Source organism: Lycorma delicatula, chromosome 7, assembly GCF_047948215.1.
Source record: "Lycorma delicatula isolate Av1 chromosome 7, ASM4794821v1, whole genome shotgun sequence".
NCBI lineage: Eukaryota > Metazoa > Arthropoda > Insecta > Hemiptera > Fulgoridae > Lycorma > Lycorma delicatula.
In genome coordinates this window covers 87,023,677-87,036,519 of record NC_134461.1, presented here as the reverse complement: position 1 = coordinate 87,036,519, position 12,843 = coordinate 87,023,677, and the positions used below count along the sequence as shown (strand labels likewise).

Genomic DNA, 12,843 nt, shown 5'->3' with positions numbered 1-12,843 from the left:
AGATAACAATGGTATTCTATACTGTTATTCAGGAAAATATACCTAATAACCATGATATGATCTATAATATATTATATAGATCATATGGTTAATACAGTATTCTGATCTGAATAAATATATTTAATTATTAAAACTACATTCCTTTATAACTCCATGGTTCCACAAAGCCTGGAATATTTCAGGTCATTAACATTCTGGAAAATTGAGTGTATGAAGTACAGACAAATACCAATAACAAAAATTATGTTTTTATTAAACAAGTTACAGTTGATCAACAAAGTTACACATTGTTGGACGCAGTTTGCAAACATGCTAGCAGTGAATGATGATCTTTTTTTTTTTTTTATAAGAGAATAACAGAAAAGAGGAAAGAAGTCACATCATATCTTGTCACTAACATATACTACTATCATCACCATTGAGGTAACAAGTTTTTATATAACATCTATAGCTCATTATTATTCTATAACAACTAAAAAATAAAACTTTACTAAAAAAATGACCTAAAATAAAATCTGAATCATTAAAATATTACAAAACTGGAAAAAAAATTAAAATATTTATTTCTTCACAATTCTTATATTCTACTAAATTTTACACTCTGTAACACAATGATATATATACTCAATCTATAATTAAATGTATGAAAACTTTGCTGGAATGCGTATTTACCTGATCAGGTGACAAATCAATCCATAGATCAGCCTTTTCATTATCTTCCATAAATCTCAATGCCTTTCTACTCTTATTATTTACCAGAAAATTTGGAAGAAATGAAATAACCTTAGTAAGATGTGGACAAGACCTTGCCAATTCTATTTTTAATAATATACGATATTTTCTTTTCCTTTCTCTGTCCCTATGAAAGAAGTAAAAATTTACAGCTCGTAATTTTATTAAAGCAGAATACATTTTGATTTTTCATTAAAATAGGGTATGAAATAATTACAATATGCTTAAAGTGGACAGCTTTTTGCTCATAAAACTCAGCACATTTTATACAAAATTCATACTTACTTTAGGCTTTTCTTAACACTTTTCCATATTGTAATAATGAAGAGGCTACAAATTTTGAGTACTTTGCTTGCTTTTTTAAGTTTATTAATGTTAGTGCTGGCACCATTTTCTGATATGAACTCAGCATAAAGGTTTGACTTTTGTATATTATAAATAAAAACAAATTTATTAATCAAGAATAATAAATAGAGCCTTTTAGATAATTCAATGCATCTTAAAATTATAGAGACCTTACTGCAAATTATTGCAGTAATAGAATTACTGCAATAATATTTAATGTAAAAAAAAAAAAAAATTAATTTTTATATTTAACTAGCTGTACCCGCCACGCTTCGCTGTGGCACATTGTGGTTGCATGGATGAGAAATGAGAAACAAAACAAAGCATACGTTTCATAGAAGTTTAATTTTGCAATATTGTGGATATACAATATTTTTTGTTTTTTCCACTATCTGCGTAGATATAAAGGCTATCTGGTTTGCCGACTCGGGCACCAAGTTCAAATTTAAGTATAATAGGGGGGCGTCTTATTCAAAATTGTCACCACCCCGGCGCACGGGCGCACGAAAAACAACCTGCGTTATGTATATCTCTCCTGCCTGCCCTCACGGCGGGCAGACATCTAATACTTAATAGAGGTATATCGCGCTCAGAATAGTAAACCACAAATCATACTTCTACTGACTGAGATAGCTCTGAGGCGCAACGCCCCAGAGCAATCCATCCAACCACATTTCCTTAATTCAAACCAAGTTAAATTGAATTGAATTAAGTAAATAAATAAGAGTAGGCCCAAAAATCACCTCCGACGTCCTTTCCTTATGAGAGGACGCCACCTTAAACTAAGGATTTCAGCCAACTCTTGGCTGAAATGGAGCGCGTCACGGAAGATAAGCTTATTAGCAAATCGTTCCGCCGGGCCCCTACCGACAAACCATCCATTGGATCGGAACGCAATCCAAACTTCACCAAACGAATAAACGCCAACTACTATTAATAACCGCCAGTGAAATAGAATCACCCAGCAGCAAAGGACGAAAGTCCGTATACTGCGAAAAATAGGAGGGTATTGCACCCTCCGACATCCTTGCGTTCCGTTCCGACTCGGGAACACGCAACATACAGTTGTCCATGTGAGAAGCAATCGCATCTAAATCTAAACTACACAATTCTAAAGATTGACCTTGAGCTTTATTGATTATGATTGCAATTGCCAATCGAATTGGGAATTGCAATCTTTTAAATTTCTTAACTGCAAGTCGCGTGCCGTTGCAGAGTTTTGGCTGATTAATATTCCGCAACAGGATAATTGGCACACCTATTTTCAATTTTAATATGTGTGGTGGCATCCCTGGCAGATCAAGTGAGTTTAAAAATTCCGTTGGATAATTAACTACTTCATCTGCTTACACAACGGTGTGGAAGCAGATGTCTATCGACTTATATGTAATTTCCTCACTTTGAATGCTGGGTTGAATAACATTATTAAGTTGATAGACGTCTTTATTCTTTGCGGCAAGGATAGCTCGTTCACTGAGCCAATCGTGATTTCTATGATTAATTTGAATATCAGGAAATACTTTTTCGATCAGTTCTTCTTTCGATGTTACTAAATTACAAAAATTATCAGGAAATGATATTCGTCTAGAAGTCTCATCGATTGGCAGTTGTCCGTTTCCAATGTCTAGTAACTGTCGTGAGAATACCTCAGCTGATGGATCATTCTGCAACTTGACACGCATATTCGTAGTCAACTACAATGTACGTACGTGTCGCCACAGTGTTGAATATTTCATGCAAGCATTTATTTCGTCTGCTGGTGTCGATCGGGAAATTACAGGCAATGTTTGCCTAAACTCTCCTGCGAGCAATATCAAAGCATTCCCGAACGGTTGAACGTTTCCACGCAAATACCGTAACAATCGATCAAGAGCATTAAGCGATTTTTTTATGTGCCATCGTGCATTCATCCCAAACAATGAGTTTACATTTTTGTAATACTTTTCCCATACAGGATGCTTTGGAAATATTGCACGTGGGAGTCCCGATGATTTGCATGTTTAATGGCAACTTCAGAGCTGAATACGCAGTCCTTCCACCTGGTAACAATGTCGCAGCTATTCCAGACGAAGCAAGAGCTAAGGCTATGTCATTTTTTGATCGAACCCTTGCTAGAATCAATCTAATGAGGAATGTTTTCCCAGTTCCTCCTGGCGCATCCAAGAAGAAGGTCCCCCAACTCCGTCATTTATCATTTGCATTATGCGATCATAAATGCCTTTCTGTTCACGCGTTAATTTGGGAATGTTTGATTGAACATATGACTTAATATCACCAATGTTGTAACTCTGTTCACGGCGTAAATCCACATCAAATGAAGCAATCGCAGCTCGGGTGGGTGCTCGCATTCCCAATTGACTAAGAACTTTATTTGCATTAGCTAAGCACTTGTCTTCAATATTTATCAATGCTTCGTTGTAAATGTCTTCTGTAAATTCAGACAAAAGTGAATATTTAACCTAACAAAGGATTTTTTGGTCATTATGTAGGGATATTATTTTCTGTGTATTTGGTTATTTCGACTTTTTTTGTTTATCTGGGCTATAAGAAAGTTGGGTGTTTTAATTTATTTACTGTAAGTCATCCTTCTTGGTGGCTTTTCTTTTTGTTTTGGTGTTTTTTTTAAAAATAAAATACAGATGTTTTAGCTGTTAAACATAATTCAAAGAAATTTGTTACTTAATCAGTTGTGATTTTGTTTACATTGGCAACGGCCATACGGGCTCGTTGTGACTGATAGTTGTGTTTGACAGCGGCCATCTTGCATTGATCTGATTAGTTTTCCTTTGTTTACATTTCCATCTGATTTATTAGCCTCTTATTTATTAAAAAACTGTACAAATTAGATGATAGATTTATTAAAAATAGATGAAAACAATCTTTGATTAGGGTTATATATCGTGCTAAATTTTTTTTTATCATTTTTTTTTTTTTTATTTAATGAAATACAATGTTTTAGCTGTTAAATATAATTCAATGAAATTTGGCCTTTTTTTTTAAAAATAAAATACATTGTTTTAGCTGTTAAATATAATTCAATGAAATTTGGTCGTTGTGTTTGACAGCGGCCATCTTGCATTGATCTGATTGGTTTTCCTTTGTTTACATTTCCAAATTAAAAATGTACAAATTAAAAATAGATAGATAGATTTATTAAAAATAGATGAAAACAATCTTTGATGCGGGTTATATATCATGCTAAAATTTGAGCTCAATCGGTGCGGAAAATTTTGAGTTTTTGAAGCCGTGCACAAACGAACTTAACATTTTTATAAATATAGATTGCTACAATATATAAAATAAATTTAGCTAACAAATAGCTTGAAATCTCTTTTTATATTACATCAACACAAAAAAAATTAATTGTCCTGTTCGTAAACTAACCACTGGTAGGATTCATCAGTTTCTGTTAGAAATTAAACTTGCAGTTACAGTATTTACTAACTCTAAAACTATTACTATTTACTTTTAAGATCATCAAAAGTGTATAAACAAAATATAATTTATTTAATAATTGTTTGCTTTTTTTGATGATTATTAATTTTATTTAACAATCTCAATTGTCCTAATTTTTATTTTTTTACATTTGTTATAATGTGCATATTAAAAATGTTATGTTATGCTACATTAGGTAAAGTCTAGGAACAGAACAATTTTATAGAAAGAAAGTTTAACTACATTCAGTATATTATCAAATAAAGGGGAAAAAAATCAAGAATAAGTTTTTATTATTGTTTCTAATATTTATCATACATTTTATTATTTATGAATTAAAATTGATAATTACTAGCAAAAATCAAGCTGAAAGAAGTCAAGGACTGAAAGATATCTTTCAGTTGTTGGTTTCTGTTTCATTCGTCTATTTTTTTTTTGGTGGGTTCATTTATTACAATTGAAAAGTCAGTCATGTAGATACTAGAGTTGAATTATTTAAAAATACATTTTTGAATACAGTTGAAAATCAAATCATTATATATCACAATAGTATCAACATAAGTAATAATACATATTAAAAATACTAAACATCAAATATAGAATAATAAGAGTTAAGAACAGTTTCTACAACTTAATGCTTCCAAGAATTCTCTAATCAACAAAGAATCATTGTAAAAATATATAAACTTTTTTATACAAGTTAAAAAAAAATTTAGATGTTATTTATTATGAGGGTATTTTATGATACATTTATGCTGACATTGAGGGAACATCTAAAAGTGTTACACTACATGGTGCATTCAGAAAGTTGCTGTGCACTGGAATTATGGAAATGTAACAACAAAACCTTCTTTGTATTAAATTAAACTAGATTATTACTTTGTAATTATTTCATTATTTTATGGAAATGGATATTGGAATAAGAGGAATAGTTTTATAAAAGGTTTTAAAAATGACCTCCTCAACATCAATACAACATTGCAAACATTTCAGTTCATTTTCAGATACCTTAACCAGCTGATGTACTAGAATGTCTTGTATGTATGCTGTTATTGCGATTTTAGTTCGTCAATCATGTATGGTCTGTTGTGATATACTGCTTGTTTCACTGACCCCATACAAAGTAATCTGGGCGAGTCAGATTAAAACAGCGTAATAAAAATCACTATAAATTGTATTTTTAAAAAAATGGACCCATAATGTATGTTCTACTCACAGTGATCCAATTTTCACATTGTGTAATTCATGGAGGTTAGTTGTTGACCACAGTCTTGTATTTTGTGAATTAATATACCCCCAGATGAAACCACACTTCATCTGTAAAACACGCAATGTCAAGGATACCTACGGAATTTTGGTCAATAAAACATTTAAACCATTGACAATAATTTAGTTCTTTGGCATGATCTGTAAGTTTCAATTCTTGAAGACACATTACTTTGTGGGGGAAAAGTTTCAGTTCTTTTCCCACGGTTTTATGTGTGGTAGCACACATATTTTAAGTCCGATATCTTGCTGCTGTGCTAACTTACACATTGACTTTGATGGACTTTCAGCCATAGCATTTAAAATATCAAGCAGCTTCTGTGAAAGCTGCTTGATATTTTTCAGTGCTTGATTTTTTTTTATTTTTCAAGCCTGTTGCCCAAAAGTTTTTGATAGTTTGAACTGCATTGCAGTGAGTGATAGTAATATTTTAAAACTTTTCACAAAACTTGTGCTTCACTAAATCAGTATACTTGTTACCTTCACGAAAGACATGTTTGGTGAGAAAAACGCATTCCTCTACTGAAAGAACCATTAAGTTACTCACAAGTACTGATGTCGATAAACGAAACAACATAAAATGAAATGAAGGACATTCAAATCACAACTCAACAATTGATGTCTTGGTTTATTAATGAACAACACCCAATGAACCCAAAGAGCAACTAACCTAATGCCGAAAGAACAAAATGCACCACATAATTCTAAAGTATAGTGCACAGTGACTTTCCGAATGCACTGTAATAAATTTATTGACGGTATATTTAATTAAATTATTATACTAAATATCTATTTCTTACTCTTCATACCCAAGCTGCTTTCATTAGACTGCAACATAATCAAGAGCACATTAAAAACTGCATTAAAAAAATGAGAACCATTAACAATTAAAATAGTCTAAGTTGTACTAAGTTAAGAACTTAGTTCTCTTGGTTCATTCTTGTATTACATTAAGTAAAACTAGTTGTAATTCTTGGCTTTTTACTAAAACTGTTAATTTTAATTTTTAAAGACATTACTAGTTATTTTAACGGTTTTTAATATTTTAATACGTAAATTCTTAACATATCCATAATATCAGTATATAAAAAAAAATAAAGTAAAAAAAAAACCTAGGGTAAAAAGAGCATAAGTAAATTTTATAAATCTGATGTGGGCATCACATGACTTCCTTGTGCGCCTTGTGTAATTACATATACACATTTAAAAAAAATGAAAAGTACATAAAATTTTATTTCATTAATAACTTCTCATTTTTTAAAATAATAATTGAATTATTATTTATTGTAAAACTTTTTTTACAATCAGAAGTTAATAATAATTATTAATAAATCAATATATTAAAACTTAAAAAAAAGGAGATGAGGATTGATTCGAACCGATGTGCCTTCCCCTTGTAAGATCCAAATATTTCATTAATTAAAATTTTATTTGGCTGTAACTTTGGAACCAATGAAAATAAGTACCACTTAAGATGTATCGTTGAAAAGCTCTCATTGAGGGTAGTTAAGAAAAAGTCCAAGATCCAAATTTTTTTTGAATTTTGTCCTTTTTTGGACACTTTTAGTTCAGTCGATTGCAATCAAATAGGGAGGTGCACAACTAGATGTTACAACAGTTCTAAATCCAAAATTTCAACGTCCTACGGCTAATCGTTTTTGAGTTATATGTATACGTACAAAACTAGTCAAAATGGATATTTCCGTTGAAATCTGAAATTTTTCGCGATCACAATACTTCTTTTACTTCGTACAAGGAAGTAAAAATACCACCTACTCTGATAAACGAAAATGTCTCAATACAATTCAAGAAATGGTTTTGTCCATTCTCAAGCTAACTAGTTCTGAGACAGTGCATTTAATTAAAGTACACAAGGTAACACAGAAATTATTTAAATCCATTTAAAAGTAGCTAAATAATTAATAATACAGGGATCGCTTGATTTACGCAGTTAATTCATCCTTGAAAATTGTCACGTAAATTAAAATCGCGTAAATCAAAACTTTTTTCTCAAAAGAGGTATACAGTACGTTACTTTACTACTGCACAGTAGAGTATCTGTACGTGTAAGTATTTAGTAGGCTAAATTCGTAATTCTTTTCCCAGGTAGAAGACACAACACATTTAGACAATTTGGCTAAACATACTTTAATTAATATAGTATAATTCGAATCCGGTATAGTAAATTTGATTATATATAGTATAATATTGAAGAAACAAAATAAAAAAAATATAAGAATAATAAAGAACAAAAGAAAAATCATAATACATTACAGTATTATTAAAGAAATAGTTACCTTAAAATAAACGTATATAGGCCTAAATACAATAAGGCAGTGGTTTCCAAACTTTTCCGAATCGTGACGCCCTTTTTCAATTAAAATTTTTCCATTGCGCCTTATCCTAAGTAAAAGTATGACTACTCGTAAGTAAAAGATAAAAATAAATAAAACTCCTGTATCTTCATTATTTTTTTTACTTTATTAACATTAAATTAATAATTATAAATGTCTTGGTTCAATTAATTATGAAGCTTTTATAATATTTCGCGGCGTCCTGTGAAGAGGCCGCGGCTCCCTCGTGCGCCGCGTACAGAGTTTGGGAATCACTGCAATAAGGAATATTAAAAAAAAAACTTGTGATTTATTTCAGCTTTGATTTCTTAAAATAACTGTCCCATTTACTCTGCTTTACTGGTAGTGGCAACTGATTTAGCAACATCTTGTAGCATTTCGAATCATGTGATTCGAACAGTCGATTTACAACTTTTGGACTTCGTTATCGATCGGAATCATTTTCAGTAACGTAATCACAAAATTTTTCGATGTATTCTATGCCTCCTGCAGTCCTTATACTGTTAATTATGGCTGAGAAAGGGGTAGATGAGATTGACGGTTCACCGCTGTCGATTATTGATGACCCTGATTTAAATGTGTCACTGCCATCCGAATTGTCATCTAACTGCTCATTTGGCGACTCGGTTAGTGCTAACAAGCCTTCGTTTCTAAAAGTTGTTTATCACCTTCCACAAGTTCATTTATATCTTTAGCACAGACTTAGAGCCCTACACTGCTGGCAAGTTGCATAACTTCATTATTAATAGTACCTGTAATTCCTTGTCCAATATCATCGAATGCAGTTTGATCATGATCATCTTGTGCCATGCTCTACAAAGCGTACTATCTTAGATTTCTTTCCAAGCTTCGCCGACATTGCGTACAGTATGAAGGATGTTATATTTTTTCCTGAACGTTCGCAAGTCACAGATCTCATTGCTTGAACTGTTAGTTGCAGAAACCACCTGAAAATATATATATATATATATATATATATTTTTTTTTTTTTAAGGTAGTAAGCATTGAATGCTTCCTTGATCGCATGGCTGTATCAGTAATGTATTTTGCAGGCATATAAACGACATTTACATGTTAATTAATTGCTTCCAATTCCTCGGAGTTTGGATGTCCAGGACCGTTATCGAGAAGCATACCGGCTTTGTGTACGATATTATTTCTTGTGCAAAGATTTTTGAGTTGCAGGCTAAAACAATTCATATACCGGTCAGAAAAAAATGCGCCTCGTTACCCGTGCTTTATGGTTGGATGTTCAGTACATGGGAAGAGATTATTTGTTAATTCCTTTAAAAGCAAGGGGTTTTTTGAGTGATATACGAGCAACGGTTTTAGTTTACAGTTCCCCTTCGCGTTTCCTCCAAGTAAAAGTGTGAATCGACATTTAGATACTTTAAAACCGGGTATATGGCGTTCTTCTTTTGGATAAAAGTACGTTTAGGCATCTTTCCAAAAAAATATCGCCGTTTCGTCAACATTAAATAGTTGCTGTGACGTGCATCCTCCTTCTTTCATGATAATTTGTAATCTTTTTTGAATTTTTACCCGCTTCTTCTCATTTGCACAAACTGCTTCACCTTGAATCAAAATTTTATGCAGGTTTGAACATTTTTTTAATTTTAAAACCGTCCTTTGCTTACATTGAACGGGTTGATATCTTCAGAATGGTATTTAGGTCTTAATAGTTCACGCAAACTTAACGCTCTTTCACGAATAATAATAGTTGTCACGGGAATAAGACGTTGAGTACATTCTTCTATGAAAATGTTCAAAAGTTTTTCAAGTTTAACCGTTAAAGGAGATCGTAAATAAGACATTCGTGAAGCCTGAAGAGGAACAGCATTTTTTCCAGCGATCATAATTGTATCCTTATTTTTAATTATTGAACGAACTGTTGATTCGACAAGGCCGAAATGATATACGATATCAATGTTACGTAAACCATCATTGTTTTTTTTATCACCTCCAACTTTGTCTCAAGAGTGATAGTTTTCCTTTTCTTTCTCAAACGATTACGTCACACATAGTTACAAACACGAAAAATATAAAATAAAAAGGTAATACGTAAATAATTCGCAATAAAATCCTAAAATATCTCACACAATAAATTACAAATATTGTACGTACTGCCTATATACATCACGCCTTGAACACAAATCGATTAGAATTACATACTGCATAATAATATAATGTACGATAGAGAATAACTCAACACGAAATATTCTCTGAACAGCTGATGGCTGACTGACTGACTGTGATCGTTAAGGTGTTTGTAAACCAAACACTTCAGTATTACCAACCCAACATGCTATTATTGAAAGGGAAATCCTGTTTCATTATTTATGTGTATATAAGTCCATGTGTATTGTTTACCGAAAACCTTTTTAAGAATTCTTTCGGGAATATTATTTTATACCTTATATACAGCAATTTTGGCCGCGTTAATTCGAAACCAGACCCGCGTTAAGTCAGTGGACTGTGTTATAAAATCAACCGTGCAAATTCAAAATCGCGTAAATCAAATCGCATTAAACCAAGGGATTAGAGTATTAATTTGTTATGTATGTGTGATTAAACCATGTAATCTTGAAGCTTGTGCCATGGAAATATAAAATGGACTATTGTAACATGAAAAATGTCATGCCTGTCTGGGATTAAAACCCAGGAGCTCCAGGTGAGATGCCAAGAAGCTACCACTCTGCCACGGAGAGTAGTTCTGTTTATATATTAGTAAATAAATTAATTTATATCAATATTAAAAAAAATTACCAGCATATAATGAGACCAGAAGTTCCAATTGTGTCTAATGAAAATGCCGATGACCATGATGAGTGATATGCTCTTAATCTGATACACCGCTTTCTTTGCTTTCTAAAACAATACAACAGAGGCTCCTCTCCTTGTGCCTCATAAACTACATCTGACAAAGATGCCTAAATTAAAAGGAAAAAAATAACTATTAGTTAGCCAAATCATTTATTTAATTATACGAGGGCTGTTTTTTTTTTCAGCCTCTAATGGGCTATAAAAAAAGACACATTGACATAAAATTATTTTATTACTTAAAGTTGAGTAGTATCTGACACAAGCTTTCCAATGCTCCCTTCAAAGAAGTTTGCCGCCAATGAGGTAAGTTACGTCTCGACAGCCTCCTGAAGTTTTTTGTTGTAGCGAAGTGTTGTCCGCCCAACCATGTCTTCAATTTTCGAAAGAGGTGAAAATCGCTAGGTGATAGGTCTGGAATATACGGTGGATGGTCGAAAACTTCTCATTGAATTGTTTGAGAAGGTCTTGGCATCACGTTGGCACAGTCGGTCATGCATTGTCGTGGATCAAAACCATACCGGACGAGAACATGCCTCTTCGTTTGTTCTGGATTGCTCTAAGGAAGCTAAGTAAAGATTTGCAATAAATTTCCTTCGTTATTGTTGTCCTCTACTCCATAAAGTCCACCCACAAGACACCTTTATGGTCACAAAAAACTGCAGCCATTGTTTTCCTGTTGTTCAGTGTCTGTTTGAATTTTTCGGCTTGTTTGGAGAAGTTTGGATCTACTGCTTAGACTGTTCTTTGGTTTCTGGATTGTCATACTGGATCCAAATTTCATCAACAGTAACGATAGACTTTAAAACTCTTTTTCCTCATTATCGTAACGCGCGAGAAACATTAAGGCTGATGCCATTCGCTGCATTTTGTGATCGTCACTCAATATTTTTGGACTCAACGTGTACACAGTTTCCGGTATCCTAGGTTTTTAGTTACAATTGTGTATAGAGAAGACCTTGAAATTTCTGGGATTTCTGGAGAAAGTTCACTTATGTAAACATCCGTTTGTCGCAGACAAAATCATCAACACGCTCAACCAAGCGTACGCAAGTTTGTCCCAAACTTGCGTCCTTACCCCTACCTTCGTCATGGACGTCCGTTTGCCTTTCTTTAAATTTCCTACATCATTCCCGTACACTACCATCACTCATAAAATTTTCACCATACACTAGGTTCATTCTGCAATGATTTCAGCAGCGTTTCATGCTTCTGTTTGCAGTAAACATGTCACACTTGGCGAAAGCATAGATCGTATTGGCCATGGTTAATTACCCATAGGTCGGCTCAGACTGATACAATGGAGCCGGCAATGGAAGAGGTGGTGTATACGCGGGAGGGGGGGGGGGGGGTCAGCGTCATCGCACGACACGCAGACCTGGCTCCCGCCTATCTCTTGTTTATTTAGATGTATGATCGGAGGTTGAAAAAAAATATCCTTCGTACTTAACATCAGTAAAAATATATACATCATACTTATACACTCACTTTTAAATTGCAGCAACATACACTGATATTTAATTAATACTTTCAATAAATAAGTACTACGTTGAATGAAAATAAACAATGGTAGTTGGTCAAATAACCTAATAAAGATTACCCACTTCTATCACACTGATACTTAGTAGTAGACTAATATTACACCTATACACACATCAATCTTACTGTATTTGTCTTTTACTATCCTGGCATCATAACTCTAGAGTTATGCTGCAAAAAGGAAAGAGTATGGTAATCAGTCAAAAAATGGGGGATGGGTCTTTTGCATTCCTTGACATCTCATGAACCAGGATCTCAAAAAGCAAAAAAAGGGATGTTTGTACATACATATATACATGTGTTGGCGTGTTTGAAGCTTAATAACCTTTGAGTGGATAAATCAATTTTGATG

At 32.9% G+C, this 12,843-nt stretch overlaps 1 protein-coding gene across 1 annotated transcript in view; it reads right to left on the bottom strand.

Moving 5' to 3' along the window:
* LOC142327391 (intermembrane lipid transfer protein VPS13A-like) overlaps positions 1-12,843 on the bottom strand; it is a 250,261-nt gene that overhangs the window by 52,115 nt on the left and 185,303 nt on the right. Inside the window, exons 46-47 of the mRNA XM_075370414.1 lie at positions 10,899-11,062; positions 673-859 (exon numbers count right to left, since the gene is read on the bottom strand). Of these exons, the coding sequence (XP_075226529.1) occupies positions 673-859; positions 10,899-11,062 (351 nt within the window). The remainder of the gene's footprint in view (positions 1-672; positions 860-10,898; positions 11,063-12,843) is intronic.